Source organism: Mastacembelus armatus, chromosome 5 (assembly GCF_900324485.2).
Source record: "Mastacembelus armatus chromosome 5, fMasArm1.2, whole genome shotgun sequence".
Classification (NCBI taxonomy): Eukaryota; Metazoa; Chordata; class Actinopteri; order Synbranchiformes; family Mastacembelidae; genus Mastacembelus; species Mastacembelus armatus.
Genome location: NC_046637.1, coordinates 25,146,591 through 25,171,220, shown reverse-complemented (window position 1 = coordinate 25,171,220; position 24,630 = coordinate 25,146,591). Strand labels below are relative to the sequence as shown.

Here is a 24,630-nt window from a genome sequence, read left to right as displayed (position 1 = left end):
TATGTTGGCTCTTTGCTCCCTTGCACTATGCAGAGACACAAATTGCTGTTTGCCATTTCAACCCGAGGAAAACTAATTTTCTGAACTCCATGTAAAAGTCATAGTTATCCACTGGAATAGCTTCTCAGTGCAGGACTAAATGAGATGGAGTGACTGCCTTTCACATCATTAAGGCCTTTAGTTTGCTACATTAGACATTTGAATAGAACCTCTTCAGCTCAGATTAATTCTGCTTCTCTAATGCTTTGTCAGTTTAAAAGGAAAGGACACCTTATACTCCCTGTTATACCCCGTTAGCATTGTTTTTGCATGTGTTTACTAAATGTGACTGTGAAGCTGGAAAAACTGAGAACAGTGGTGATGAGAGAGAAATGAAGATGGAACATACAGTAAGTACAATTTTGAAAAAGGTCACATATATGAAATGCTACAAAAAGACATTGTAAAGAGATTTTAGTTGTAGATTATTCTGCACTTTTATCAAAACGTCTCTTCTCCTTATGGCATTTAAATCCTACTTATTGTATGTGACCTGATTGCAAGGTTAAGGGAAATTTACATGGATAATATCCTTTAAAATTCCCCATCTAAGATTAGCATGCATGAGCAAATTAGCACGTAATGATTTAAATCATAAAGCTCTGGAGACCACTTGTGAACAGTCTCCCACAACCGTGCTGCAATAAATGAAAAATCCATACAGATTTTCACTGAGAAAGTCGTGTCTGGGTTGCAGAGCTAATGTGTCAGGGACAGTGCCAGTGCTAGATTAAACTGACATTGACCAATGGGGCAAAAATGAACTGAGTCTTTATAATCATTGTGCTGTGGTGGTGCATATTACCACATGTAAAATAATGGCAATTAATCATAGCAATTACCTCAGGGTAACTGGCCACAGTGAACCTGTGGGCTCCTTTACCTGGTTGGTAATTCAGCCTTAGATAGTATCAAGTACATGATGTCCTTTGTGCTTTTTGTTTTCTCTTCCCCTTTTTTCCTCTTTCTCTTTTACTTATGTGCTTATGTATATATGGTATGTTACAAAATTATAAATTAATTATATTTATAAATTATTATAAATTATGGGCTATAAAAAGATTTGAAGGTTAAAAAGTTAAAAGCAGTTGCAATATATTAGTTAATGCTCTTTTTGTGCAACATCCTCTGTGATGCAAACATGTCTGTACTGAAAGAACACTAAACATGCCTCTACCAAACACTGATTTATGTTTTGAATTGCGACTGCAAGACATTTGACTTGCATGAACAAATGGGGTACTTTGTTCCAAAACAAGGAATAGCAGCACTCAAAAAGATTAAGTGTGGTTAACCTGGTAGCATCAGCATTTTGTACTTAGTGTAGAGGCAGGTTGTGCTTTTTATATGCAACCACTTCAAAATAATTGGTGGCCACTTTAAAATGGATCAAATTTATGGTTTTCAAAACACATCTATCATATGTTCATGCTGCTCTGGATAACATTCAAGAATAGGTGTACTGGATATGGAGGGTGGATTACATTCTTATACAACATGCTCATTTAAACATTTACTTAAAGAAGAAATGAGGTGATACCTCATGGTATGAAAAGTCAGATTAATGTTCAACATAATAATTTGTAAACTATACACTTGTAGTTTTTCCTACAATATAACTGATGCATTAGCAGGTAGGGAGGAGATCCCCTAATATAAAAACTAATTCCAGAAGGGAAAAAGTACCTAAAAAATGTCACTGTATTAGGCCACACCAACAACTGACGAGCAAGGCTTAGGTCGAAGTTCACATGTCCTGATACACGTAAAAAACAAGCACAGACAGGCACAAGTTTCAACCACAACATGACCTTATTGAATCAACCTGCTGTCAAATTAGACATAAAACAGTCACTGCCTCAGTTTCAGTTAAAAGGCTTTCACCAGTGAGTCCTGAAAAGTCTGCAGCCTCTCCTCAAGAGAAACTAGCCAAATAATTATATCACAAAAAAAAAAAAAAAAAAATCCTGCTCCAACAGTCACTGGGAGAATACAGAAAATGAAACTCCCATTTCCTGGTGCGTCGTCTCCTGTTTGCGCCAAAAAAACAGGAGGTGGTGAGTTCCCATTGGACTCTGAGTAGCTGCTGCCAGCTGTCAGTCCTCCATGAAAAGCAAAGACGTAGGGTGTCAGATCTGTGTGTGATGGTGCGTATGTCCGGGTGGTGTGTAGGGAGGCGGAGCTGGGTTGGGTTTGATCCCTCGGCTCTTCATGTAAGAGATGAACTGATCGGGGATCTCTGCTAACACATCTTTGGCGAGCCGTGCCATGCTTAGCACGTGATTGCCTGTGCGGTCCATATAATCTCTGAAGGGAACAAACTGAAGACGAAAAGAAGAGCTTGTAGGATTAGTCAAATTATCCAAGAGATTACATATTATCATTTTATAAGCACATAAATGCTACATGAAGCTTGAAACTTCATTTGTCAAACAGTTTCCTCTAACATAAGTCCTTCTAGGGTTTTTAGGCTACTGTTGTGATTTGTGAAAAGCTCTCAATATGTTTCAACACTTTATACAAGTAGATTTTAGGAGCAGCAATATACTGAGTAGAGAAGTCCAGAGGGCTCATGTTTAAGCCCCGATGATAGTCAACATTTGTCAGATCCTGTGAGCTTTAGGATGCTAATCCTGTGCTCTGGAGTCACTGAGGAGTGATAGGAAATGAATAAGAGGATATTTTTTTCTACCAACATAACACTAACACAGGAATTTAAAATGATGAACTGTATAGTGTATATCCTCATGGTTGTTATCGAGATGTCTGAGTTATTCCATAAATTCATTGAACTTGGAGCTCACAGTTATTTTACTGTTCCTTGTCCCGAAATCTGCAGTTGATACAAAGAAAAAAATGTAATACTGTAAAGGGCAATCACCTGAACAATGTCTCTTTCTGCCAGCTTCCCCCGAGATGAGATCCTGATGTCATCACCATCCAGCTCCACCATAGCTGGAAGGCACAAGTTCACACACACACACACACACACGCACGCACGCACGCACACACCCGCGCGCGCGCGCGCGCACGCACACACACACACACACACACACACACACACACACACACACAGTGTGAGAACCATGCAAAGTAAACTGCCTCTAGCCTGCAGAGAGACAAGGCTGATATAGTGCTGCTGTAAAGATTTAGTCATTATATATTATACAGTATTAAGCCCATGCACATTTTCCTTTAGCTCCAGAAAAAGAGGATGTAATCTGCTTTTATGCCTAATAAACTGATAAGTCCTTTATTATAGTCTCTATGCAATTTAGAATCATCTGTACTAAACACTGCAATTAACCTCACCCATTTCTTCTATAATTACGCCTGCACCCACCTACATATTCCCTTTTCTACTAACTCAAATTAGTTGGTACAGTAATTTTCTCTTGGCTATTTCTTTGAATTTGTTCCGGAGCGGGTAGTGCTCGCTGTAACACTTAGAGGATGTGAGTTGTATGAATTAAAATGTCAATGTTGTAACTTATTTAAAGGTACAATGTGCAATAATTGGTGTGATCTGTTACCAGATATGGAATAAGGCATTCATTAATATGTTGTCATCAGGTGTAGTCACCAGAAAATACCAGCTGTTGCATTTTTTTAATATTAGATTAGAAGCCTTTAAAATCTTTATTGGGAGCGGGTCTCCCTTCACAGAGGCAGCCATGTTGTGGATTAGTAGACTGTTCTACAGTAGCCCAGAATAGACAAAAGTGCTGGCTCTAGACAGAGAATCATGTTTTGTTTTAAAGGTGATGGTCACCATTGGAAACCATTTGAAACCAAATTGACACCCTACCATTGGTATGGTAGGGTGTAGTGGGTGCTCAATAGGTTGCATTCTGCAATCTCACGAGTAGATGCTGCTAATTCACATTTTATACATTGCACCTTCAGTTTCAAGTTCTTTGACTGAAAAAATTAGTTACTTTCAATGTTCTCATTTCGGTTCAGTGTTTATTGTCTCAAATCTTATTTCATATAAAAGCATAAGAACATAACAAACCTGAGGTTTTTAGAAGATTTTTTTAATGTGTCTCTGTGGTATAATTACTACAGTATTTCTTTATTGCATCCATGTAGCAGTTAGAAATTACAAATGGACATACCGTCAAACTCAGCCTGACCCACGCCAACTATGATAATGGACATAGGAAGCTTTGCACCCTGTAGAGAAAAAACAAGTGAAAAAAGTATTTTCTAAAGAGAAGCTTGTGCACATCATCAGTAATGTGTAGTGCTCATTCCTGCATGTCAGACACTAGCAGGTACAGGCTCGTTCACATGTGTTACAACCACAGTAATATTTAGTATCATCCTTTAACTAGCTGAATGACCTTCAAGTATGAAAAGACCTCGAGAGAAAAGTTGGCAAGTGGGACACGGGAGGTCACTTACCATATTTTCCGGACTATAAGTCGCCCTTTTATTACTCCTGTGGCTTGTCCTGTAACTTATATAGTGAAGTGACTTGTATGTGTATATTTACAGTCATTTTGTGGAGTAGTCACTAGTCACTAATGAATGAATTTCATAATTCACTTCTGCAACTGAAAAGTGTCTGGGTTGCTGAAAAGTTGTAAGAATGCAGTATGATTAGATGCTAATGCAAAGGTTCATTAGAAATTTGTTTGTGTTTCTGCTTTCCTTACTGCTGGTGTTTAATGTCCCAGATTTCTGTGGTATGAATGCTTCCCTGCTATTACTGTATTTTATGACACACTGACCAGTTTTTACACAAATGTATAATCAAGTTTTTGCCCAGACTGCCCAACCTGTATTGACAAAATGCAAACCTTCAACATTGTGTTGCCTTTTTAAAAACTGGTTAAAGCTAAAAGGAAATATTTGTCCACAGGGGGAAGAAAATAGTGAAGAATGTTTTGTCAAACATCTCCATAAGGCCATGGCATGACATGGCGGGGAATTACTGGTGGCATTTGTGAGCCAGGAGAGGAGGAAGAGGGAGGAAGTGCCATCTTCAGTCAGTACAGCACTTATCCTCAGTCACTCGCCCAGCCACTCCTAACCACAACTTAAATCTGATAACTTGGTGCCTCTCTGCTGTCCAGGGTCACTGTCTCTAAACAAATGCAAAAACTAGACTTAGGGGATCACCATTCTCATGAGGACATAAACATCATTTATTTAAATATCATTTCATTTAAATCCTTGCAGAAAACGTGGCACTAGTGGCATGCGCAGGAGATCCCCTAAGTGCTGACAATACAATATCTTAGAATCATGAATGTCAAAATGTTGTTCCATGCATATTTCACAGGCTTTAGAGAAAAAAAGTCATGTGATAAGCAACAGAATTAATTCTCTGGGTAACGTGAATTATTTCACTGCAATCCATTTCATTGTTGTTGAGATATATCTGTCAGGACCAATACACTCTGGAGCCACACCAATAGCATAAAGCATGGGACAGAAAATATGGGAATTTATGTAACATATATGCATATACATCCATTGTTGTTGTGACAAGGTTTAAGTAAGAGCAATGCAAACCAAATCAGATCAGATTTCTGTACAGTATGTCTAAATACATTAATTATTAGACTGTATTATGTATTATTCAAAGGATTTACGTTTAATTCTAATCGACTGACAGTGGCTGCATTGCTCTCTGTCAGTCTGTGTTAATCTCTTGTAATTTTTGGAAAGGATGGGAACATAAATGCTCAGTATAAAAGCTTCTATTATGTGTCACAGAGTCACATTTTCACAGTGCAGTTAGAACAAGTGCAGTTTTATCTCTGGCACTAGACAAATGTACTGTGGCGAATCAGGCAGCCTCTTATTGCCATGGGGATGAGAGCAGTTTCTGTCGACACCACCTCAGCCGCAGTACATCAACGCGATTATCGGTGTTCAACACAACTCCTGTCAGTGCCTGTCCCCCCACGCACATGCACACACAAACACACACTTGCAGACATACTGTACATGTGTGTATTTGTGTGTGTAGCTAGAGACATATGCACACTTCAGAGCATCAAATGCCACCAAAAATAACCTAGCAATCCACCATGGCCCACTTTTGCCATCCTCCTGTCACCCTGACTGGCAGCTGGGGTCCAGTCTCGTTAAACAACAAAACAAAGCATCAGTCAATTCTCATTACTTCAACAACTCACTTTGGATGTCAAGCATGTGTACGCTGGGATGGGTGTGTGCATTACCACATGCACGCATTAACAGGTTTATCTATATATGTTTGGAGAGGTGACTGCTCCATACACAGGGATCACCTGAGTCATTAGACCATTTCAGTGGTTGACACAACTCACAGCTCAGTGCAGAGAAAAGCTTATGGCAACATATCGAGGGCACTCAAAACCAGCTACTACTGACAGTACATATTACCTAGTAAATGGCATAAGACAAACACATCCAGATGTTATAACAGTCCTCCGTCTTTGACAGTAATGGACTTATATTGTATTGAAAAGGACATAAAGAATCTAATGTAAACAAAATATGCTAATGCATCAGAATACTTGTTATTACTGTCATATACTTTATCATACAGAGAAATCCTTATTAAACTAGTTTTTTTCATGGATCATCTCTGTTAGTATAGTTTCGTTATCTTTACTCGCACAGGCTCATTTCTTTCAATTTAACTTCAACCTCTGTCATATTCCCATTACAACAAAAAAAGCACTAAGCAGGCATATGCTTGTGCCAACGGAGCATTGATCTTTAAAATTGTAGTCTAATTAATATGACAGAAAATGTCTTAAAAAATCTACAGTGTTTATCTGCTTTCTCCTTACTCTCTCTTTACTCCAACTATACATTAGTTTGTGAAGTTTGTGGTTATGTACATTCCATACCATTCTCTTATAATGTAAAAAAGATAGTTTGAAAATATTATGTAAGCTAAGCAGCCAAACATTATGTTAGAATGAAATAATAGTCTGTCCTTATGTTTTACTGTATCATACTTAACATTATACTAGGATTAGCTAGTCCACATTGCAGCACAAGAACAATGTTCTTTATTTATGTTGGTCTATTATTAGATACTAAACAAGAGGATGCTGTTTTTTTTTAGCAAACATCTGTAGCTTTAGTTGCCTTGCACAATATTGCAGATTTTGCTTGAAAACAATAAAATGTTTGTCAGAAATTGAGACCAATTATTGGAGGCAAGTTAGATACAGCTGATGAAATTTGACCACATGTGCCATTTGAAAATGCTTAATCAAAAGTCTGTGGTTATGAAGAGATGCTGCCTTTGTCTGGCACTGTTGGAAATAAAAAAATCATTTGTTCAAAAATTAGAGTAAATTTCAATGGTTGCTGTGCCTCTGTTATTGCTGTAAATTCAGTGCCTTAGTGCCTTGTAAGAGTGGAAATTATGATAGGCATAGCATCAGTAACCAAGGCTCCAGACTGAAGGTGCAGTGAAGTTATTTTGTGTATTATTGTGTGAAATGCTTAACTTTATTGCATGCGGAAAATGAAACTGTAGAAGAATCACTTTGTAGATTACACTATGTAGTTGATCTAGATCTAAATGATTTGGTACATGCTGGGCTCCAAATCCTGCAATCCACCCCAACAACTACTCAAAATTATTCTGTAAATCAAATGACTGTGCACATTTTTACATATATTTAGGTTTTGTGTCTACATTCTTCACATCGCCATGTATTCTTTCAGATCGTCCACACCCTGTATTCAGTACAAAATAAAAGAAGGGAAAATTGTTACGAAGCACTTTTGCTGGGTTTAAGCACTGATCAAGATATGAGGCACAACATGCTGACAGAGGTAACAAGTAGAAGATGCGAAAGAGAAAAACAAAAACATCAAAGACAGCAAAGGATTTTGTTCTAAACTGAAGTTGGTCACAGAAGTATGGCAGTTACAGAAGAAGACAAGGAGATTTAGGTCTTTAAGAGGCAAAGAGATGAGAGAGACAGAAAAAAAGTGTTTTTATTTGTGGGTGACGACGTCTCACAGATGCACAGAGAGAATAAGGCAGCAGAGCAGAGAAGGGGGTTGTGGAGTGATTGACAGGTGGATTTCTGTACTATAGCACCTTCTGTTGTGATCGATTAAAATCCTCTTTTTTCCACTACTACATTACTTAAAACATCCCTGTCTATCCACGACACATAAAACCTTCATGCACACATGCAAACCCACATAGAGCTGTGCACATTCAAGCTTCCCCTCACTCTTTGTTGATGACACCTTCCAGCATCAGTAAGTATTCATGGAATTCATAATGAGAGGAAAGGCTTATATAACATCAGCAGTGTGTCCTCCCTCACCCAGGATCCGTGGAGAGTAAAAGGGAAAGCAGTGGAAGCGGCAAGCAAGCGTCAGTAGACAGAGAGATAGAGCAGCAGGCAAGATCTTAAAAGGAAGGTGTGGCTGTTCTAATGTTTTGAGTAACAGTCGCAAATTCCCTTTAAATCCAGTCTGCTGGGTGTTCTGTGCCTGCGGCAGGATGAGGAGGAGGAGGTGAGAAAAGAAGAGGAGACCAAGGAGGAGGAGAAAAGGCCAGGAAAGGAAGCTAGTCACCTGCTATTTAAAGGCGGGAGAGAAAAGGCGTTAGGAAAAGTTTTGGGGAAACCTCTAAGGAATACAGCACAACACTGTGTTCTTTATTTACTGAGGGAGAAGCAAATGCTGTATTTTATAAATATGTTCACTATAGTTTTAATAGTAAGGAGGGGAACAGATTTATACCTTTCTGAGACAGATGATTGCTACAGTGAAATAAAAGCATGGTGGTATTGTGCTTTGTGATGTGTGTGTAGTAATCAGGTAAATCCTTAGGAAATAAATGGATCATGAGAACTCTATAAACTCCAGAAAGTTTTGAAACACACAGTTAAAGCACAGTAATGTCATTGTCATATGTGAAGCCATCTGTAAAGTAAAAGGCCAGTCATTTGCTTTACAGATTATGGAACAATTGGTACCGTCATAAGGCTTCTGCTGTGTAGAAATTAGGGCGACAACCACAATGAACATGTGGGCTACACTGTTTTGACTGAATGAGTAGGACTAATCACAGACACAGTATCCACATGATTTTTTTACTCCTACTGAAAACATTAGCTGAATAATCTGTTTAGTCAATTGACTAATCAACATTAGGTTTGAACGCCATTGAAAGTTTTTTTTTTTTTAACCGTGAATGTTTGCTGATTCCAGATTTTCTAATTTGGGGATTAATGTCATGCATTTATGCTGAGCTAAACTAATTAGCTGCTGCCTGTAGCTTCATGTTTATTGTACAACGTTAGTCAGTCTAACTTTCAGAGGGGGAAGTAAGTAATCATATTTACCAAAATGTCAAACTATTGCTTCAATAATTGAAATGATTGAATAAAACATTCAATCGATAATGAAACTGTTCACCCCTTGTTCTCTATTTAAACCATTCATTCCACAGCACCATTAGGAGTGTGTTTCCTCCCATTCTCATTCTTACATTTACAATGGCCTCTTTGGTCTGGGCCATGTCGGAAATGACGCCATCGGTGATGATGAGGAGCACAAAGTACTGAGAGCCGTCCTGCACCGCTGCAGCATACCTGCATGGACATAAACACACAGAAAGACTGAAATGAAAAAGGTGCTGTGTGTACATTCATTTTGGGTTTGTATTAACATAAATGTGGAATATACTGTAAATATAAGTTAATATGTGCCTTATCCAGCAAAATTTCCAAGTGTAACTCAGTAAAAATGTTGTTTCATTGCTGTGCTTCAGATACTATTCATTAAAATGCCTCACGAGTACACATTGATGAATCAGGCCAATCAGGTTTAAAACAAAGCTGATTTACAACATTAGATTCACAAATCAAAGCCTTTGTTAAAATTTCTTCCTACATCAGTTCCCCCATTCAAATGCTAAACAGTAACACTGGTTGTGTATTTGTACAACTAGGCTGCCACAGTTTAAAAAGTGTGGCTCTCTTTATCAGGGTGACATTTTTAATTATTGTAATCAGATAGAGAATTTTGGACTGTGAGAGGAACAGTGAGGGAACAGTGAGAGGTGGAGGTGAGTGTCAGTCAGATCATCTCACAGTTTGCAAAGATCTTATGTGTTGTCACCTGCGGTGATGTGTCAGTACATGTTAATGGATACAAGCCCATTTGCCGTTTCTTCCATCAGCTGAATTCCTCCACTGTTTTGATAGGAGTCAGGCAATTTAAATTCATGTTCAAGAATGTCACATCCTGTTTATTGTGTGTGACAGGACAGATATCATCAGTACACAAAGTCAGCCAAGCATTGGCAGAGGTGATTTTTATTACTGGAATGATGGAAAAAAGATCATTGATAATCAAAGTCTGCATACAGACACTGCAATGCACAAAAACTAATTCATATAAATGTATATACAGTAAATCATATTATTGTCTGCATGTACATACATATACATACCTTTAAAATAAATTGTGAAGTTTCAGTGTTTTTATTAGTATTTTTAGTATTTGAGTAAAAATTGAAAAAATGCTTAAATGATAAAGAAAGAATCACAAATGGGAAAAGTTGCCCCAAGAGGAAAATCTACATGTATGAAACTACAAGGATCGATATGAAACAATTACAGTTAAAAATTGCGAAACTTGAACTTGAAATCCTTGAATTTGCACATAAAGATCAGATTTTCAAGCTTCTTATTGTTTGCTATACATATTAATAAACTTGAGAAATGAAAGGAAGAGGTGGACTTATGTTTTATGTGGAAGAAAGATGAAAACACCTCTGTGTAGCTCTTAAATGAATAAATATGTTCCTCCTGTTTTGCCACTTGGGAGCAAAAATGTTGACCTTATTTACCAGCTTGCATTGTTTTCTTACCTGGCAACATGGTTCACCACGGGAGCGAAGTTAGTTGGCCCATAGAGCTGCACTGTCTTTAGACTCTGGTGGTAAGCCTCCAAAATGCCCTCGATGCCATTGCAGTAAGGATTTTCCATGTTTCCATTCTGAAGAGGAGAAAAACAGCAGAGACAGCAACAGCAAATAAATTTCATGGTCATGGTGATATAAGTTTATCAAACAAACACCAAGACCTAAATCATGCACAGATTTCATTAGATGTCATTCACTATTTACCAGGACATGCTCAAAATCCATAAATTAGAATGAGCATAATAAATGACACACTTTAGTGCCATCTTTTTTAAAGTTGCATGTAAAAAAAGTATAAAATAGCTTTTAAATCCATTGATTAAATAAAGGTAAAATGAGGTGAGGTTGACTTAACCAGTGGAAACTCGTGTGACACCCGTCCATCAGGGGGTAGTTTGGCTCCAAAACCCAGGGCAGGGAACATCTTGTCACTGTCATAGTCCTGAATTATCTCCCCAACAGCCTTCAGGGCCATGGCGTAGGCGTTCAGCTGGTACGGGTTCATGTAGTGCAGCGAAGTGGATTGAGAGGGATTACCTGTTGATCAATTATGAGGATACTGCTGTGTATAGTATAGTATAAAGCTAGGACTTCCATAATACCTCTTATTATTCTTCTGCACATTTATTGCAATAACATTAAACAAAAGCTATTTTGTTTGTTGCAGCCACTGATCACAGTGTGATTCCTGTCAGGTAGACCTTTCATTTTGATTGTGACAATTACATTTTGACACAACCATGGTAATCCATTAACAATCAATGGAATTACAGTGTTGTGAGAAATAACCACCAAATGACAAATTAAGTGAACATTAGAAAGCTTGTCAATACATTCACAGATATTCCTTCAGTAATATCAGCATAGCTGAGATATTTTGTGAGGTTCTTCAAATTTCTTTTACCTACTATCTGATGAAGGAAAACCCGCTTCTTGCCTGGTCAGGCTGTGCCCTCACAATATGTAATGCAAGTGATGATATCTTGAGTCCAGAGTGTAACAGCAAATTGAATGTCACCTAGACCGACACAGTGGTTGGAAATCTCTAAATCTAACCGGGAGACTGTGCATTTCTTTCCATTCTGCCACAATTCATATACACTTTACATTCAAGACAGTGTTAGATTTGCTACTAAATGTTTGTCATTTTTGAAACTAAGGTTTAGATGGATACTTAAGTTCAGACTGTACTGTAGGTTAAACATGTGAAAGCAGCCCTTAATATGCAATTGAGTGCAATGTGAGGCTAAAACTATATGTAGCACCTTAACCTGCAAAATAAAGAAACAGAAGTTGTGATAATATTGTTTGGCCACTACGCCAAAACTGCAGTGTTATTCCTGAGATCTTGGAAATTCTCCAGCATGTAGTTAGATAATGATTTCAGAAGTAATGTTAACTCTTAGTGTTAAGCTGGTTAGCCAAACAGCTTTATGTTATAACAAAAACACATTGTTACACTATTGCACAGGTGTTTTTTTAAAATACTATTATACACACAAAGTCAGTCGTAAACCTGACCATGTAACTCCATGTGCTTCATCGTATTTTTCCTAAAAAGGATGCCATCACCTTTGGTTTGTTTATTGAGTAGCATTTAATAAGGAGAGCTTTCCAGAAAGGCTCACCTTTCACTTACAGCTGATAACATGTGTACAGTATATGTGGCAGCAACAACCGCTTGTGTGTGTCTCTGTGATTGATTCTGACATCGCCACAGTCAAAGAGCACTACTATGTATTCTTCCTCTTGTTTGCAGTCACACTTTACCGTTAGTATCACTCACCGTTAGATGCCGTGAAATCGATGGCCACAGTGAAATTGATCTGCGTCCTAGAGAGGGAACGGAGAGGAGGACATGAAAAAAAAAAAAAAAAAATCAACCACAGAGCAAAAACAACATGTCAGGGGCCTCATTAAATTCCAGTGCTCTCGTACCAGACACACACACACACACACACACACACACACACTGACACAACATGAGAAGATTATCTAACCGAGTAACATCTTACACAAAACATGGCAGCTATTTTTTTTAATGATGATATAACCAGAATTGGATCAATATCTATGTCGATATTTTCATTGCGATGTCTTGTCTTTCTCATCTGTGCTAAGACACAAAGTGCTTGACAAAGAAGATTTAAGTTATTGCTCGTTTCCACTTATCAGACTTTCACCTTCATGAGAAATCAGGAGGTGCAGAGAAGCCGCTGAGACACTGAGCCGGGTAACAAGCAATTAGACTGATGGAGCACTTAAGAGCAAATCATAATCCAATTTTCCTTGCTGATGAAGCACTCCCCTCTTCTTGCTAATTTATGACAATGAGACGAGGCCTTTGGGGGGGCTGAACGGCAGCCTGTCATTATCTGAGAGCCATGAGAGAGGGAGGCAAAAGAACAGTAATAAAATGAATGAGTTAAAGATTTGCATTAACCTTTCAGTTTGGGCTGTGGTGGAGAATGCCACAGCCTGACCCTGGCGACCTTAGCATTCATTAACCTTGATTTTACTGATTTCAGAAGCTTCTTGAATGTATCACTGTCTCTGCATGGACAGATAGGTTTGAAAACTGCATGATGACCTCGAGCGTGAGTCATGGCAACCGGACTTCTAGTTTTTTAGGTCAAAACTCATGCAAGTGTCTTCATCATCATGAGGATGTTCAGTTGAAATTTAGGTTCTAGGTGTGATTGCCTCATCTACTCTGTGTTTTGTGTGTGTGTGTGTGTGCTTCTGCCTTTGAGCTAAAGGTCAGCACCAGTCTTGTTATGTAGTAGTTTTCTTTATTATTTTCCCTGATTCTTTCTAACACGACTACAGTTATTATGCTTTTCTCTGTGGAGATAATTTGTCAGCACTTTTATTAAGGTTTCTTTAGGTCAAACACCACACATTCAATGTTTCCCTACACTACTTCAATTTAATTCAAATTAGAGGTCTGTAAAAGGTGATGTTGCTAAACACAACCTAATTCAAGTGTACTGAACCATAATCTGTGTAGAGAGACGACCACTATCATTATATTCCAAGAATATCTTGGCCTCTCACTCTCCAGTTCTGCACGGTCCCAGACTTTCAGACTTAAAATCAACAGTCTGATGACTTTTCATTCCATCTTCATCTACACTGAGGTGAAATGCCTTTAAGCTATTTGATTAGCCAGATTACTCTTGTCCTTTTATGATTACAGTGGTTGTTACATAAAATAAGACATAAAAGCTGCTGGAGTTCACTTTGCATCATGATGAAAGCTATAACCAAATATTACAGAAAAGGGCTTTAACAGCTGGCATATAATTTTTGATCTATATTTGTCGTAGCTTTTTGCTTCAGACCTTGGACACTTTAAGTGACATTTTTCTAACTTTCATTTATTTTCTAAAGGCCAAGAGGCAGCACATTTGCAAGAACCATCTCTCTGACAGGTCATTCACTAAGGGCCAGAGTAATGCTAGTGGGTGGACTGGAATTTTTTCTTTTTAGTCAGCCCACTAAACCTTTAGGTTATTGTAGCGTCTATCAGCTGAAGCCAGGAACTGTCAGAGAAATGTGTCACACTTGTCATGCACACCAGAGCCCATAAAACCCCTGACAGCTTGCCCACTGTGATGGGACAGTGGAGATCAAAGCACAGCCAAACCTGCCTTAAAGGCGTTTTTCTCCTTAAAAACACATGATATTCACATCAACCTCCAGCACCAAAACTGATCTGAGGTCAGAGAGCTAGAACCCTCGTTTAAAACATGTTATCACTCAAATGCTACAGACAGTTTGTGAGTTTGCACAGCAAGCCAGATTAACACTTAATGTAAAACTCTACACATGATGCATTATTTAGAAGATTAGTGTCAGAAATATGTGCTTTTTAAGACATTCTCATTATAATTTACTGTCCACGACTTTCTATATTTGTTGCTTCAAGCAGCTGTTTTCACTGAAAACTCATAAACACACAAAACAGAGCTGGAGGCAGAGTGAACATGGACCTTACACTTGCCAGGTTGTCAGAAACATAATTCCAATGCTAATGTTGCTCGGTGTCTTTTGGATATGTAATGTAAATAGGCAATTTAACACGTTAGCTCGTTGTGCTGCCCTGAAGTAACCAAATGGTGAGTTTAAGAGTCGGACAGTCAAACAGTATTGTTTAGACCCCATAAAATGGACAATTCAAATGCATGAAAAACAGTGACTCTTTGGTGACCTCATCCTGTGCAGGCAGGTGTGAACAGAAAATCTACCAATAAAACCATTACATAGTATTACTGTCCTTTTGCCCCTTTCATTTAACCAAACATAATTTCCCTCAACTGAAATGTAATTGGTTTAGACTTGAGAGTGAAATGTCAGAACCTTATTTTTAACACAAACTGTCTTGTGTATAAGCAAAAAAGTCGGTTCATGTTTTCTTGAAATGCTCAAGCAGTCATTCCTACCTACCCTCCTTTTATGTAATCTAAGAATGTGAACTCTGACTCCACGGAGAACGAAAGCAGGGTCACCTGGAAGTGAAGACGAAAGAGATGTGATTAAACACAGTGATTAAACACAGTGAAGGTCAAGGTTTTATTACCAAACACAGTAGGCTCAACACTTGCAGTTCTTTGGAAAAGGACGTGAGCCAGCTGCTTTGTGATGAGTCATTTACATTGCCAGAGGATAAGGTGCATTTGTATGCATTACTTGCACATTTCCATGCTGCTGGGTAGGTCTGTGTGAAAATTGGAGTCTCTGGTGGCCGTTGGTGTGGCCCACTGTGATCTCTTAGATCTTACGTCCTTCAGGTTCTGCAGGACATTTACTCTTCATTGTGTTCCACCTATATACTTCACAGCTTAAACACTGTATTCACATTTATGTGGTATATTTCTTTTCAACCCCCAGAATTCAGTTCTTACTGAAGCAGCAACACTATGTAACAGTGTTTGTGGGAAGGTAATGCATACTCACATATCAAAAGTTTTTCTCTTTTAACTGAATGTCCAAACTACATACATAATTACTAAAGCTTAGTTTTGGTTTTATTATAATTAATTGGCGTTTCATAAGAGAGTTAATGATGAAATGTGTTTCCTTTTCTTTCCAGAACATAGAAAGTACAGACTGACATCTCCTTTCAAAACACTTGCAAAAGGACATTTAAGAGAAGAGAAGCATCAGAAAAGAGGCACAGTGCCAGTCCTGAAGAACTGCTGGAGCTATACTCACTGTTCCAGAGTTGACATATTTCTTTTTCTTCATTTTCTTCTTAGTATTAATCACCTAAAATAATAAGAGGAACATGTGATCTAAGATTAGTATGTTAGCACAGCATAATTATTTTTTGTGTAGTATAGATACCATGTACATGTATTATTTAACCAAGCCTCTATGGTATAAATGGACAGAAAATTAAAAGCACTTGTATAATGTAATGCAATTCAACAGCATCACAAACGACCTATATCTTACAAAATATTTATACAGTTGAATCAGCACTTCTCTAAAACAATCTGAACATTTTCAGATTCATTAGAGGAGGATTTAGGCTGCAATAGCTATGGCTAGCTGTATCTAATGAACTGTTAACTGATTGTTTATGCACACTCCGGTGTGGAAGTGGTATTTAAACCTGCCTTTGCTATACTTTATAAGTAAAATGTTAAGATATACAAAGTACAGCATTGGCAACAAAATGTCCTCAGGTAGAATGCCTCCTAATATTCCTATTAAATTTATTGGATCATTGTTGCTGATGTAGTAAATACTAAATGATATTTTAATGCTGTAGTTCGTCCATGTACATATACTACTAACTGACTTATAATAATTCACCATGACTTTCCAACAGATTATATGCTTTTACCTTTTTTATCGTCAATGTAACTTGCAACTTTAACTTTAAATAGAAGTATAGTCTAAGTATAGAGAAGTATAAATATAATAATATTAAATAAATACCTGGAAAATGTATTGTAAGTATTAAATGCAATATTTGAGTTTGTAAGTTACTATGCATTTAGGACATGCCTGTCTGACATGTCCTGACACAACCACTAACCCTTTTAATTAAAATACTTCATTAGTAGCCTGTGATTAAAAAATAATAATCTCTGGCTTGTAAGAATTTGCTTTTAAATATGTATTTCCTTGTGTTAAACCAGAACTTTTCTCACCCCCTTTTGTGCACATTCACACCCTGTAGTTTGTTATATAAGTCCTGCTTTATATTTGGGTGATCCCAATCTTTTCTCACATTACATTCCCGTTTTTGTATTTACACATAAAAAACTGAACATCAAGGTGAAAATAATAAAACAAACAAACAAAAACAATTCTTAAAAGTTTATCTGTAAAATGCCCTGCTTGGATAAGTGATCAGCTCTGTAGAGGAACCATTATAAACCTGTTCAGGTGCAACCAGTCACCTTCCTGATCACACACCAGGCTAATTGGCTCCCGCTAGACAATAACTGTAGTGATTTTTATTACTTCAAAATAAAACCACCTGTTCTCCTTGAGGATTTTACTACTAGGGATTTATTGCAATGCAAAGACTTCACCATAGTTGGAAAGGTGCTTTCAAATGAACTCTGTGATAATGTGTGGAAAGGCATAAGTAGGAAAGGATACAAAAAGATTTCAAATGCTTTTAACTATCCCCTGGTACATTCTTGACTGGAAAGCACAGGGCTCCGACAGCACCTTGTCAAAATCACTCTGGGTGAACCAATCAGAGAAACTGCCCAGAGGCCAATGGCAATTTATAAGGCTTTTTCCAACTTTTATGGCTGAGGTTGGTGCTATAAGTCAGTGTGTATGACAACAATCTCATAAGCTTTACACAAAGCTTTACAAAAGCCTTTTTTGAAAAAGTGCCACACAGTCTTGTTTGCTCTTTGCAAAAAAACCCACTTTAAACATTCTGATGCCACATGGCCTAAAGGTTTGATGGTCAGATGAGACCAAGATTTAACCTTTCAGACTCAACTCCAAGCCCCAATCAAACACAGCACATCACCCAACACACCCTCCCATCTGTGAACCACGGCAGTGGAAACTTCTTGTGGTGGTGTTTCTCTACAGCAGGGACTCTCAGCAATTGGTCAGGGTTAAAGGAAAAATCTCTGGCTACTAAGAATTGATGGGTAAGACAGGCTTAAAGTGCAAGGCTTACATTTACTTCACCATTATTGTACTATCGCCAGAACAAGAAAGAAATGTCAATCCAGAGACGTCTCAGCTCATTACCTCGATTCTCTATGGCTGCTAGGCATGAAAGTGACAGCCCCTAATTTAAGATGGAGGAATGGCAATTTGTCTGACACCCCGAACAGACTGCTGATGCAAAAACCAAAGGGCCTTTCAGTCTCACTGGGAGGTAGAGAGGAATCAAGAATAGTGTATAATGGAGCTTACATCTAAAAGACAGGTATTTGTCCTTCAGCTGAAGGCTACTAAACCACAGAGACATGAAGGTATTGGCAGGTCTTCCAAAGATTTTGACTTTCAATTGTTAGATTTCTATTTATATATCATTTTTTACATCAGTTACTTTTGAGTCAAGTCTTGATACTTATAATCTTACAGCTGACAAATTCCCTATAAATTAACATGATAAATTCAGGACTGGACAAAATAAGCAGTGATTTTAATAATGGAGATGCTTGTACTATTTTCAGCCCTAACCCCTCAACCTTGGAATTTAGGCTGAGACATTTATACAAGATGTGCTTGTAATTTGCATACAAAGCTGTATTGTATGCTATTAAGAGACACTGTAAGCTGTCCCATGAGAAGTATTGAGAAATAGCTATGATCATCATAAATCCTTGGATTGCTCTCCAATTAATTTTGTTTCACACTATAGCTAATAGCTCCATTTCTATGTTTGTCAGCATCCGGATGATTGTAGTGGCAAAATAAATCCTGGATTTTAAAAAGAAGAAAATGGGCAGGGGAAAGGTTTGGTAGGATGTACTTCTGCTTCAGAAAGGCTGGAAGACATGTACAGATGCTCTTTAAATTAATGTAGAATGTGCAAAATGGCTTTTTGTTATTTTAGTTAAATATGTTTGTTTGCTGCAACATTAGATGATACCCATGGAAAGAAAAGTAATATCAAGGATAGTAATGTCACACTTGTGTCAGAAATGGGATACAAGGCACCCAGCGGACGGGAGACGCCAGATCTCAGGAGCCAAAAGACATGTTGTTGATCTGTGGAAACACTGGATTTACTCACCTCATACACATTGAACTGGCTCTGCCCTCGAGCTAGCTCTCGGTAGCTGGTCGTAAAATCCCCAATGAAGTCATGGCTGTGAGGAGTAAAGGAGGAGAAACAGCAGTGAGTGTGAAAAGTACCAGGTACAAATAACAGGGCAGATGTGTGGGCAGAGACGAAACTTTGTGAAAGGACACTATCAGTGGGTAAATATTTCAGACAATATTCTACTTTAATCTAAGCTTATGTTTAAACTACATTTGAGTTTATATTTGTTAATTGCCAGTACCACTGGTGTTTGGAAATCACACTTACCTGCCGTCCCTATCCCAGTCATACACCTCGACCTTGATTGTTCTGGAAACAAAACACACCAACCATAAAATCTGGTTAGATTTTTAATGATCTGGCAAACAGTGTTAAGATTAATTCAACAGCGTCCTCTGGAGCTCTCAATCATTGACATTGATTTACTAATTTTCCCACGAACAGTCGCTAAGAAAATTCTCACAAGAAATAAATTTGAACATCAAAAAGCAAAATATTAAAACTCTCTACCAATCCATCATCATATGAGATTGTTTTGCCAGATACTGATTCCAAGATCAGGAATGAAAAACTGTGTGTTCCTTGGTCTATATGTCAATCACCCTGTGTGACATGGATGACTACTGCTATATTTGAACACACACACTCACACATGTATTCATTTTATATGTGCACTGATCAGCCAGAACACTATGACCACCGACAGGTAAAATGAATTCCACTGATTACTGTTACAGTGGAACCTGTCAGCCTGGGCTATATTGGACTGGCTACACTCGAGATGATTTCATGCACAATTTTGGGCCCGATTTGCTCCCTTCAGTGATCTTGTGGGTGTGGATTGATTCAAGGCTTGTTTCAAGAGATTATTTGTCAAAACAATCCTTAGGTGTGTGGTGTCAATACAATTATTAAAAATACGATCTTTAAAAACAGTGTAAGAGTGTACTGCTACTGATCGAGTAGCAGTACACTCGACCATAAATATTAAACATGTTTCATAATTGCGATTCCTGATCAGCACTGAAGGAATACCCACAATAACCAATGAAAGTGAGCGGCCTGGGAAACGTCACCAACCAGATGTTGTGAACTTTTACAGCTCACAACCACAGCAGTGCATCATAATGTCTGTGGCATCGCCAGCCTGAAATTGTTAATACAAATGGCAGGTGTGTGGTCTCACGGTCTGGTTGGATCATCTGGCGTTTACCAGAAGAAAAAGTCAACTTATATAACGCGCTCCCTCCAAAAATTGTAAGTGCAGCACATTTTAGCGTCCAACATTCAAACGAACATCAGAAAAAAATGACACGCTGATGACACTTTGCACAAACGTAGCAGAAACAATGTCCCAGCAGTGAAAAAAAAAAACTTTTTGGCACTTTCATTCCTGAGTTTCACTGATCTCGCCCCTGCCTCCCCTCTCTCCACTTCGTCTTACACAAGTACTGACATCAGCCTGAATCCAAAGAAACTAGAAGCAAGCAGCACATCAGAGACTCCATCCTGTCACTGAGGAATTGAAAGATGCCTGAAATAAGCCCAACTTCCTCCTTTTCCACCTGGCCCATGTCGCTCAGTGGTGACAGTTTGTTCTTTTGAGGTTATCTTCAAGGCTGTGAGCCTGAGAAATTGTGCTTGTCACCTTGGTGGTAGAAACATGATGCTTCTTATCCGGTGTGGAAAAAGAAAGGAAATGGTAGAGGTAAGACAGAAAGAGAAGCAGAAAACAGAAAGGAGTATAGAGAGGAGCATCCTTCCCTTGACCAGTATACTGTAGGCACAAACTTTTTGTGCTAGGTCCCTAAGTGGTGAGGATTTGGTGCATGCCATAGTGTTCAACTAAAGGACCTGGAAGCTATTATCACAGCGGCTCAAAGTATTTACTATCATTCTATTTCAAGTCTCTATCTCCTAACTTACTGTGCATCAAAAAACTCACATGCTCAGATCCTTAAGTGGCCCCTTGAACTCTCAGAACAATATACACTCCAAAGCTGATCTGCCAGATATCTTCAGCTTCTATTCTGAGGCATCTTTAATGAACATGATTCATGATTCATAATCAAGGCACATATCACTGAGGGAAAAAGGAAACTGCTTTTGACACTGAACAATTCCTCGGCTCCAATTACACAGTTCCAGGGATGAAAATAGACTATGTACTGTATGTTACCAGGGCTACCATGTTATTAAGGGAAATCAGATTTTTTTAATGTGATATCAGCATTAGACTGTATACCTTGGGCACCGCCTACACAGAAGAAACATTTGTATGCAGGGGTTGTAAGTGATGTTATATAGAGATGGAGAAAATGTAAGTTTCTTCCCGTTAGTGTTAAACACAATATATTTTATACTATTTGGATTACCTCCATTTCTCTCCTCTCTCTCTATACCTTGTCATCCTCCTCTCCCTGACTTACTCATCTGAATCAGGGACTTAATAATTTTTTTAATTTGTTTTCTTGGGTTCCAATGCAAATAAACTTTGCTTCCTGTCATCTCTTTCATTTCTCCTTTCCTCACCTCCTCTACTGTCCTGCTGATTAATTTGTCGGCTTTCCTTACCTCCGATTTTCCACATTTTTGCCAAAACGTCATCCATTCCTTCCAGAGCACAATTTATGTTCATATGGGGAGGTACATTTGTTGAAGGATACTTCAGATGCTTGTTGTCGTCAGGGATCCAACTGAATCCTGACATTTGAAGGACAGTCTGCCTAATCACAGTGTCACCCTGTCACCAGCCAACCAAGTTGGAAGGCGATAGTATTTTTCTTCCTGTCTGTCTTGTGTGTTAAAAGATTACCAATAGATATGACTAAAATATAGTACACAGATAGGCCTTGGCAATGATTTAGATTGGGGATTTCCAAATGTTGTTTCCTAGTAATAACAAGCAACAGTTTTCTTAAGGCAAATTTTGTGGTAAACTGTGTAGGGTTCAGTTTTACTTTTTGTGTAAGTATGTGTAAGGCAACATGAGACTGTAAATCCTGTAAATATATTTAGTAAAAAGGACACATAAAACCAGAGTTTTAAATCAAAGAAGATGCATTTTGTTCCAGCAGGAGGAAGACTGTGCAGCCCTTTTTTTTCAAGTTCCTACATAAGTCATGCTCTCACTGGGAAGAATGAATCAAGTGTTTAGCATAAACATCAGGTTTAACCCTTTGTTCCTTTTAGAGATGTCAGATGGGAGAAACACAGTACAAGTACCTTGTTTTGAAACCTCAAGTGCCCTTTGTTGAATTTTCTCCAACTTTTCCTTCTGCCTTTTAGTGCATCTAATGAGCGGAGCACATCCAAACTAAAGTACTGATGTAATTACAGCAAAGTAAATCAACACTAGGTCATATAATGAACATACATAATGAACAGCTGGCGGTACAGGCACTACCTCTCCTCCCATGTTCTGCAGTAATAAACACAGGCATGTTTTCTGCACCTTGTCAAGGTCCTACTATTCATGATCATTGTATTTTTCAGATTTGATCAAATACTGAGCCTTCACCAGCCTCTACCTTCTATAAAGCGAGAAGAAGGAGACAGCACCCCCTCATCCTTTCAGATGTTTTTCTGGACATGTTTTATTTGCACATAAAAAATGTGTTGTGATCATTTCTTAAACACTGTATGGGAATGGAATACATTTGGGAAAGTTAAAATATTTCTATGCTTGACTAAAGTGGTCAGGTTGTATTGATAAAGACAAAATGAAGTGGATTGTGGTGGCAGTAGGGTTAGTGAATAAATCATGATGTGACGACTGTCCACAGAAGCTTTCATTCCACTGAAGAGATGTACAGTGGTGTCAGATTTCAACATCAAACACATTTTAACATCAGACTGACAAAGAGACCGACTTAAACTGTTATATCAGACCAACCTGGTGCTGTTTTTGGTGGACTTTTATCATCTCATTGAATCCCCTCCCACAGTTGTTTAAAGACTCTTACTGGAGAACAAAGGCCAGTGACTGCTTATCTTTATGTGACTAACTTCTAATAATCACATTAAAGTAGTTAATAGAAAGTCTGATTTTCTGAAAATGCATTTAAAATTTGGATGAAAATGAGTGTCTAAGTGGAAGCCAGTGAGAGTGAGATTTTGGCAATCCCAATGTCCAGGCTTCCTGCTAATCCTTCAAGTGTCAGAGTCCATAGGAGGCCTGAAAAGCATCTTATGCGGACTTCCTGAGACACACTAATTTGGATTTGTTTGTTATAACCTACACAGTTAAACAGGCAATGGTGGATTCTTGTACAAGGCTTAATGTCAGTATAACATTAGCAGTGTTGTGCAGATTATTTAAAGGGGAAATCTTTTACATGCCAATCTCTGATCCTGTGTTATCTGCGTGTGTTATCTATAACTTTAAGAATTATTCAGAAAAATACTTTCAAATTACACAGAGGATCTTACATTTCAATTTATCTCCATGGAAACAGCCAGTGTCTTAAATCACTTCTTAAAACCCATATTGTCCTCCTGCTGCCTGACACACACATAATCTTGGCATGACACACATGACAGGAGTCTTTGAGGGCTCTGCAAGTCCAGGGACATCAGCCTTTGTCTCTGGGTTCTGCAGTGGACTGAAAGGCTAAACAGATACAACAGAGTTGCTTCTCAGTCTAATGCAGTGTTCAGCCATGGGATTCATGTCATTTGCCCACAACTGAAAGGCTCTAATCAAGTAAATATTGGTTGGGAACTTGTTTGAGCAACTAATTTTTAACAACGGAAGGGATGTAATTTCTGTTTTGTGAAACTATAGACTTTTGATAATGGAAATTGGACTGAAGTGATTTTGGGGTCATGGACACCATATTAGCACTTTTCAAATCAGTGGAAGCCTTTTACAGTTGATGGATGTAAACAGTAATTACAGACAAATCATTGGCATTGACAGCCTTAACAGCCATGTTCGTTGGATGAATACAGCTTTGATGAAAATGTAGCATTGCAGAGGCTGACAAAAATAAGTTATTATTATTGGGCCATACAATTATGAACACAAAACAAGCAAACAATGACACTAACATTTTCTTCTTCACCCAAGCAGAAGTGCATATCCTGTATATAGCACTGTCTTGGTGATATTTCAAGACTGGCAGGATTTCAGGCTGTTTCAGCTAGTGGCTTGTCACATTATTATTCTCTCATTCTGTGTGTGTGTGTGTGTGTGTGTGTGTGTGTGTGTGGAGGGGAGGGGGGCATTTTCAGAAGTGCCCAGGTCAGTCTCTTGTGCATGATTGGCTCTGACATGGTGTGATTGCCTGGCTCACCTCACTATTTCCCAACTACCCCTGCAGTATTGATTTATTTGACTGCATTGGTTTTAGCTAAGTGTATCCAATAAACTGACACCTGAGTGCCTACAATGTTGTCACAAAAGACTGAC

General features: G+C 38.3%; 1 protein-coding gene across 4 annotated transcripts in view; it reads right to left on the bottom strand.

Moving 5' to 3' along the window:
- Positions 1-2,037: 2,037 nt before the first annotated feature.
- Positions 2,038-24,630, bottom strand: part of cpne5b (copine Vb) — a 108,229-nt gene continuing 85,636 nt past the window's right edge. For all 4 annotated transcript variants that reach the window (XM_026306806.1, XM_026306805.1, XM_026306804.1 and 1 more), the window contains 11 exons: positions 19,485-19,526; positions 19,188-19,263; positions 16,172-16,225; positions 15,404-15,465; positions 12,741-12,787; positions 11,310-11,491; positions 10,901-11,028; positions 9,515-9,617; positions 4,158-4,215; positions 2,921-2,994; positions 2,038-2,360 (listed from right to left, as the gene is read on the bottom strand). In XM_026306806.1, the coding sequence (XP_026162591.1) occupies positions 2,169-2,360; positions 2,921-2,994; positions 4,158-4,215; positions 9,515-9,617; positions 10,901-11,028; positions 11,310-11,491; positions 12,741-12,787; positions 15,404-15,465; positions 16,172-16,225; positions 19,188-19,263; positions 19,485-19,526 (1,018 nt within the window). In that variant the 3' untranslated portion in view covers positions 2,038-2,168. The remainder of the gene's footprint in view (positions 2,361-2,920; positions 2,995-4,157; positions 4,216-9,514; positions 9,618-10,900; positions 11,029-11,309; positions 11,492-12,740; positions 12,788-15,403; positions 15,466-16,171; positions 16,226-19,187; positions 19,264-19,484; positions 19,527-24,630) is intronic.